The sequence below is a fragment of the Lepidochelys kempii genome, chromosome 3 (genome assembly GCF_965140265.1).
Source record: "Lepidochelys kempii isolate rLepKem1 chromosome 3, rLepKem1.hap2, whole genome shotgun sequence".
NCBI lineage: Eukaryota > Metazoa > Chordata > Testudines > Cheloniidae > Lepidochelys > Lepidochelys kempii.
The window spans coordinates 66,690,201-66,697,951 of record NC_133258.1 but is presented as its reverse complement, the minus strand read 5'-3'; the positions used below and the strand labels follow the sequence as shown (position 1 = coordinate 66,697,951).

Below are 7,751 nucleotides of genomic sequence, written 5' to 3'. Positions count from 1 at the left end.
CTTCAATGGAGTTATTTCTGATTTTACTCCCCTATGGGTGAGACTTTATCATCCTCTAGACATTTCTTGTCCTTCGTCCCTGAGACATATGAGATTCGAGCTTTTAATACGAAAAATATATCTTGAACTGAACACCCTCATATCATCTCTTCTCCCCCTTTCCCCACCATCCCACCACACACTTCGGTTGCTTCTTCTCACTTTCCCATTTGAGAATTTGTTTAAAGAAACAACATTTTAAAGCCATTTTAATCTCTCCTGACCAGCGTATTGGGGCCAGTCCCATCCTAGCTACTCAAGCTCATGTCCTTTTAAAGTATTTACAATTGAAAATAAATTTATAACTACTTTAAAAATAAAATAAATTGAAATGCTTAGGTCCTGACTCTGCCTTGCTTGCTTATGATAGGGGGGGACTTTACTACACAAGCAGCCCTAGATAGTGGCACACAGTCAGTTTAACATGCATCTATCTAATTAGGGGGAAAAGCTTGTGTATTCTAATTAATAACTCAAGCACATGGAAGAACTACACAATAAACCCAGAACACATAGGAAGCAGGAAGAGTCTGTTTTGGGGCCTCTATCCTGCAATGACTCATGCATGTCCTTAAATTTACACAAGAGTGGTTTCACTGAACTCAGTAGGGACTACTCAAGTGCTTCAGATTAATCACATGTATTACAGCCTTAGCCCTGGTCTACACTAGGACTTTAGGTCGAATTTAGCAACGTTAAATCGATTTAAACCTGCACCCGTCCACACAGTGAAGCCCTTTATTTCGACTTAAAGGGCTCTTAAAATCGATTTCCTTACTCCACCCCTGACAAGTGGATTAGCGCTTAAATCGACGTTCCCGGCTCGAATTTGGGGTACTGTGGACACAATTCGATGGTATTGGCCTCCGGGAGCTATCCCAGAGTGCTCCATTCTGACCGCTCTGGACAGCACTCTCAACTCAGATGCACTGGCCAGGTAGACAGGAAAAGAACCGCAAACTTTTGAATCTCATTTCCTGTTTGGCCAGCGTGGCAAGCTGCAGGTGACCATGCAGAGCTCATCAGCACAGGTGACCATGATGGAGTCCCAGAATCGCAAAAGAGCTCCAGCATGGACCGAACGGGAGGTACGGGATCTGATCGCTGTTTGGGGAGAGGAATCCGTGCTATCAGAACTCCGTTCCAGTTTTCGAAATGCCAAAACCTTTGTCAAAATCTCCCAGGGCATGAAGGACAGAGGCCATAACAGGGACCCGAAGCAGTGCCGCGTGAAACTGAAGGAGCTGAGGCAAGCCTACCAGAAAACCAGAGAGGCGAACAGCCGCTCTGGGTCAGAGCCCCAAACATGCCGCTTCTATGATGAGCTGCATGCCATTTTAGGGGGTTCAGCCACCACTACCCCAGCCGTGTTGTTTGACTCCTTCAATGGAGATGGAGGCAATACGGAAGCAGGTTTTGGGGACGAAGAAGATGATGATGAGGAGGAGGTTGTAGATAGCTCACAGCAAGCAAGCGGAGAAACCGGTTTTCCCGACAGCCAGGAACTGTTTCTCACCCTAGACCTGGAGCCAGTACCCCCCGAACCCACCCAAGGCTGCCTCCTGGACCCAGCAGGCGGAGAAGGGACCTCTGGTGAGTGTACCTTTTAAAATACTATACATGGTTTAAAAGCAAGCATGTGAAAGGATTACTTTGCCCTGGCATTTGCGGTTCTCCTAGATGTAGTCCTAAAGCCTTTGCAAAAGGTTTCTGGGGAGGGCAGCCTTATTTCATCCTTCATGGTAGGACACTTTACCACTCCAGGCCAGTAACACGTACTCGGGAATCACTGTAGAACAAAGCATTGCAGTGTATGTTTGCTGGCATTCAACCAAAATCCGTTCTTTATCTCTCTGTGTTATCCTCAGGAGAGTGAGATATAATTCATGGTCACCTGGTTGAAATAGAGTGCTTTTCTTCAGGGACACTCAGAGGTGCCCGTTCCTGCTGGGCTGTTTGCCTGTGGCTGAACAGAAATGTTCCCCGCTGTTAGCCACAGGGAGGGGGGAAGGTTGAGGGGGTAGTCACGCGGTGGGAGGAGGCAAAATGCGACCTTGTAACGAAAGCACATGTGCTATGTATGTAATGTTAACAGCAAGGTTTACCCTGAAAGAGTGTAGCCACTGTTTTATAAAATGTGTCTTTTTAAATACCGCTGTCCCTTTTTTTTTCTCCACCAGCTGCATGTGTTTCAATGATCACAGGATCTTCTCCTTCCCAGAGGCTAGTGAAGCTTAGAAAGAAAAAAAAACGCACTCGAGATGAAATGTTCTCCGAGCTCATGCTGTCCTCCCACACTGACAGAGCACAGACGAATGCGTGGAGGCAAATAATGTCAGAGTGCAGGAAAGCACAAAATGACCGGGAGGAGAGGTGGAGGGCTGAAGAGAGTAAGTGGCGGGCTGAAGAGAGTAAGTGGCGGGCTGAAGACAGGGCTGAAGCTCAAATGTGGCGGCAGCATGATGAGAGGAGGCAGGATTCAATGCTGAGGCTGCTGCAGGACCAAACCAGAATGCTCCAGTGTATGGTTGAGCTGCAGCAAAGGCAGCTGGAGCACAGACTGCCACTGCTGCCCCTCTGTAACCAACCGCCCTCCTCCCCAAGTTCCATAGCCTCCACACCCAGACGCCCAAGAACGCGGTGGGGGGGCCTCCGGCCAACCAGCCACTCCACCACAGAGGATTGCCCAAAAAAAAGAAGGCTGTCATTCAATAAATTTTAAAGTTGTAAACTTTTAAAGTGCTGTGCTTAAAGTGCTGTGTGGCATTTTCCTTCCCTCCTCCACCACCCCTCCTGGGATACCTTGGTAGTCATCTCCCTGTTTGTGTGATGAATGAATAACGAATGCATGACTGTGAAGCAACAATGACTTTATTGCCTCTGCAAGCAGTGATTAAAGGGAGGAGGGGAGGGTGGTTAGCTTACAGGGAAGTAGAGTGAACCAAGGGGCGGGGGGTTTCATCAAGGAGAAACAAACAGAACTTTCACACCGTAGCCTGGCCAGTCATGAAACTGGTTTTCAAAGCTTCTCTGATGCGTACCGCACCCTCCTGTGCTCATCTAACCGCCCTGGTGTCTGGCTGCGTGTAACCAGCAGCTAGGCGATTTGCCTCAGCCTCCCACCCCGCCATAAACGTCTCCCCCTTACTCTCACAGATATTGTGGAGCACACAGCAAGCAGTAATAACAGTGGGAATATTGGTTTCGCTGAGGTCTAAGCGAGTCAGTAAACTGCGCCAGCGCGCCTTTAAACGTCCAAATGCACATTCTACCACCATTCTGCACTTGCTCAGCCTGTAGTTGAACAGCTCCTGACTACTGTCCAGGCTGCCTGTGTACGGCTTCATGAGCCATGGCATTAAGGGGTAGGCTGGGTCCCCAAGGATACATATAGGCATTTCAACATCCCCAACCGTTATTTTCTGGTCTGGGAATAAAGTCCCTTCCTGCAGCTTTTGAAACAGACCAGAGTTCCTGAAGATGCGAGCATCATGCACCTTTCCCGGCCATCCCACGTTGATGTTGGTGAAACGTCCCTTGTGATCCACCAGAGCTTGCAGCACTATCGAAAAGTACCCCTTGCGGTTTATGTACTCGGCAGCTTGGTGCTCCGGTGCCAAGATAGGGATATGGGTTCCGTCTATAGCCCCACCGCAGTTAGGGAATCCCATTGCAGCAAAGCCATCCACTATGACCTGCACATTTCCCAGGGTCACTACCCTTGATATCAGCAGATCTTTGATTGCGTGAGCTACTTGCATCACAGCAGCCCCCACAGTAGATTTGCCCACTCCAAATTGATTCCCAACTGACCGGTAGCTGTCTGGCGTTGCAAGCTTCCACAGGGCTATCGCCACTCGCTTCTCAACTGTGAGGGCTGCTCTCATCCTGGTATTCATGCGCTTCAGGGCAGGGGAAAGCAAGTCACAAGGTTCCATGAAAGTGCCCTTACGCATGCGAAAGTTTCGCAGCCACTGGGAATCGTCCCAGACCTGCAACACTATGCGGTCCCACCAGTCTGTGCTTGTTTCCCGAGCCCAGAATCGGCGTTCCACAGCATGAACCTGCCCCATTAGCACCATGATGCATGCATTGTCAGGGCCCATGCTTTCAGAGAAATCTGTGTCCATGTCCTGATCACTCACGGGACCGCGCTGACGTCGCCTCCTCGCCCGGTATCGCGTTGCCATGTTCTGGTGCTGCATATACTGCTGGATAATGCGTGTGGTGGTTGATGTGCTCCTAATTGCCAAAATGAGCTCAGCGGCCTCCATGCTTGCCTTGGTATGGCGTCCGCACAGAAAAAAGGCGCGGAACGATTGTCTGCCGTTGCTCTGACGGAGGGAGGGGCGACTGACGACACGGCTTACAGGGTTGGCTTCAGGGAGCTAAAATCAACAAAGGGTGTGCCTGTACATCAAGGAGTATTTCAGGCAGGACTGCACGGAGGGTTCCAATAAGAAATTGTGCACCTAAGTTATCGTTGTTATTGGAACAAGGAGGTTAGCCTGGCCTCTGATTGATACATGGCTAGATTTACCTCGCTGCACCTTCTCTGTGAGTGACTGCAGTGTGATCTAGACAGGGGAGGAGGAAAATGAGTACAAAACAAATCTGGTCTATTTCTTGTTCTGACCCACTCCATCTATCTTTTACATCTTTGGCTGGCAGCAGACGGTGCAGAAGGACTGCATGCCATCCACATCTCATGGCTGCTTGGCAGAAGATGGTACAGTACGACTGCTAGCCATCTTCATCTCTTGCCTGCCTGGCATAAGATGGTACAATACGACTGCTAGCAATCCTCATCTCTTGCCTGCCTGGCAGAAGATGGTACAGTACGACTGCTAGCAGTCCGTATCGCCTGCCCGCTCACCATAAGACGGTTCAATAGGACTGCAGGACTAAAGAGAATGACCTGGTCAAGTCACTCCAAATTTAGTCCCTGCGCCCATGTCTGCCCAGGCGCTCCCAGCCGACGTGGCCAGGAGCACCTCGGACACGACGAGGACGACTACCAATCGTATTGCACCGTCTGCTGCCAGAAGGCAATGGGTTGCTGCTACTGTGCAGCAAAGCCGTACCGCATCTGCCAGAACCCAGTAGACATAGGGTGACGGTTACCTGAGCTGGCTCCATGCTTGCCGTGGTATGGTGTCTGCACAGGTAACTCATGAAAAAAGGCACCAAATGATTGTCTGCCCTTGCTTTCACGGAGGGAGGGAGGGAACGGGGGCCTGACGACACGTACCCAGAACCACCCGCGACAATGTTTTAGCCCCATCAGAGTGCTCCATTGTGAGTGCTCTGGACAGCACTCTCAGATGCCCGATTGTTTGCCATTGCTCTGACGCTGGGAGGGGCGCTTACAGGGTTGGCTTCAGGGAGCTAAAATCAACAAAGGGGGTGGCTTTACATCAAGGAGTATTTCAGGCAGGACTTCACGGAGGGTTCCAATAAGAAATGGTGCACCTAAGTTATTGTCGTTATTGGAACAAGAAGGTTAGCCTGGCCTCTGATTGATACATGGCTAGATTTACCTCGCTGCACCTTCTCTGTAAGTGACTGCAGTGTGATCTAGAAGAATGAGTCCCCTAGACAGGGGAGGGGGGGAAGCAAATCTGGTCTATTTCTTGTTTTGATCCACTCCATCTATCTTTTACATCTTTGGCTGGCAGCAGACGGTGCAGAAGGACTGCATGCCATCCACATCTCATGGCTGCTCGGCAGAAGATGGTACAGTACGACTGCTAGCAGTCCGTATCGCCTGCCCGCTCACCATAAGACGGTTCAATAGGACTGACTGCAGGACTAAAGAGAATGACCTGCTCAAGTCACTCCAAATTTAGTCCCTGCGACCATGTCTGCCCAGGCGCTCCTGATCGACCTCACAGAGGCGACCAGGAGCACCTCAGACATGACGATGACGGCTACCAGTCGTACTGTACCGTCTTCTGCCACAAGGCAAGGGGTTGCTGCTCCTGTGTAGCAATGCCGTACCGCGTCTGCCAGCACCCAGGAGACATAGGGTGACGGTTACCTGAGCGGGCTCCATGCTTGCCGTGGTATGGCGTCTGCACAGGTAACTCAGGAAAAAAGGCGCGAAATGATTGTCTGCCCTTGCTTTCACGGGGGGAGGGAGGGAACGGGGGCCTGACGATATGTACCCAGAACCACCCACGACAATGTTTTAGCCCCATCAGGCATTGGGATATCAACCCAGAATTCCAATGGGCAGCGGAGACTGCGGGAACTGTGGGATAGCTACCCACAGTGCAACGCTCCGGAAGTCGACGCTTGCCTCGGTACTGTGGAAGCGCTCCGCCGAGTTTATGCACTTAATGCACTTAGAGCATTTTCTGTGGGGACACACACACTCGAATATATAAAAGCGATTTCTAAAAAACCGACTTCTATAAATTCGACCTAATTTCGTAGTGTAGACATACCCTTAGTTGCTGGCAGAATAAACAGGTTTTTTTATGCTGCATTATCTATGAGAACAGGCTGGGTTTGGGTTTTTAGTCTGATCTGGTATAGAAAAATATTCAAGTTTCATTAGAGAATAAAAAACAATAATTAGAATGGATCCAACATTTTTAGCAAACTATTGGGTTGTAAAAGTACTTCCTTTAGTTATTATAGGAGGAAAAATCCATGCTGCAGCCCATGTTTCACATGTAATTAATATTTCAGGCTATTTACATTTGTGAGGTACCCTTAATTCAATATGCGATCCAGCATCATGTTCAGTAACTAATTAATAAAATAAACAATTACTGTCATTTAGAGTGAAGGCTGGGGTCCAAACACAATACCCCATCTACAATTTCTTCTGTCTTGATGTGCCTGTGCAACCTTCCACTGTGAAGGGTGAAACATGGGTTTGTGTCCTTTTTTGTCTCTTATGGTGTTTGAAGAAGGTGTGACCCTGGGAGTCACTCAATGCCAATTGACAAATCTCCCCTACCCGCCACCAAATCCATAACTCATATCAGGTCTGACACAGTCATGGTCCAGACACTGTTATCATAATCTGTGTCTAAAAGGTGTTGTGTAAAGTGTCATATGCAAACTGGAGTCCTGCTGGTCCTGAAAATCATTGTGTGATGTATGTATGGGGTGTGTACAAAGAACTATAAATGTGTGCTGGAAATATGTTCTTAGAATGTGTTTGGCAGGCAGAGCATAAAGTCCACCCTGCCTTAGACAAAGGAATGTGTATTTACTTGTCCTACCAGATTGATTGCAGAGGACAATGAAAAGTACAATTTACATTGGCAACAAAAATGATTAAGGATATGGAACAATTTCCATATGGGGAGAATTTAAAAAGACTGGGACTATTCAGCTTGGAAAAGAGACGACTAAGGGGGAATATGATAGAGGTCTATAAAATCATGAATGGTGTAGAGAAAGTGGCCAGAATATAAACACAATTGTTTCCCAATGTAGTGGAGCACTCAACTGCTGCTTGTGAGGGGTATTGACCCAGGTATCTCAGAAGAGCCCCCCAAAAATGTAACCCTTCTGCCCGTTCAACAAGGGCCAGGTTCAGTATCTAGGGGTTCCTTTTCAATAACACAGTGCAAAACCGGCTCGAGCCCCCACCCAGTGACCTAGGACAATTACATACCACTACCCCCTCCCCCGGGCACCTCTAAGCAGCAATACTTCCCCTCTCCAAAGCACAGAGTCTGAGTGTAGCAAAA

General features: G+C 48.8%; 1 protein-coding gene across 1 annotated transcript; it reads left to right on the top strand.

Annotated features, from left to right (window-relative positions):
* Nucleotides 1–1,148: 1,148 nt before the first annotated feature.
* Nucleotides 1,149–2,864, top strand: LOC140908178 (uncharacterized). The gene is made up of 2 exons (XM_073335140.1): nucleotides 1,149–1,632; nucleotides 2,220–2,864. Exons 1-2 carry the CDS (start codon nucleotides 1,227–1,229, stop codon nucleotides 2,759–2,761), a joined length of 948 nt encoding a protein of 315 aa, XP_073191241.1. The 5' UTR covers nucleotides 1,149–1,226; the 3' UTR covers nucleotides 2,762–2,864.
* The last annotated feature ends 4,887 nt before the right edge of the window (nucleotides 2,865–7,751 follow it).

Excerpts from the sequence above, each read along its gene's own strand:
- LOC140908178 (XM_073335140.1), top strand. The coding sequence starts at position 1,227 with ATGAAGGACAGAGGCCATAACAGGGACCCGAAGCAGTGCCGCGTGAAA. Across the intron at positions 1,633-2,219 it reads AGGCGGAGAAGGGACCTCTG|CTGCATGTGTTTCAATGATC; the intron begins GTGAGTGTACCT and ends TTTCTCCACCAG.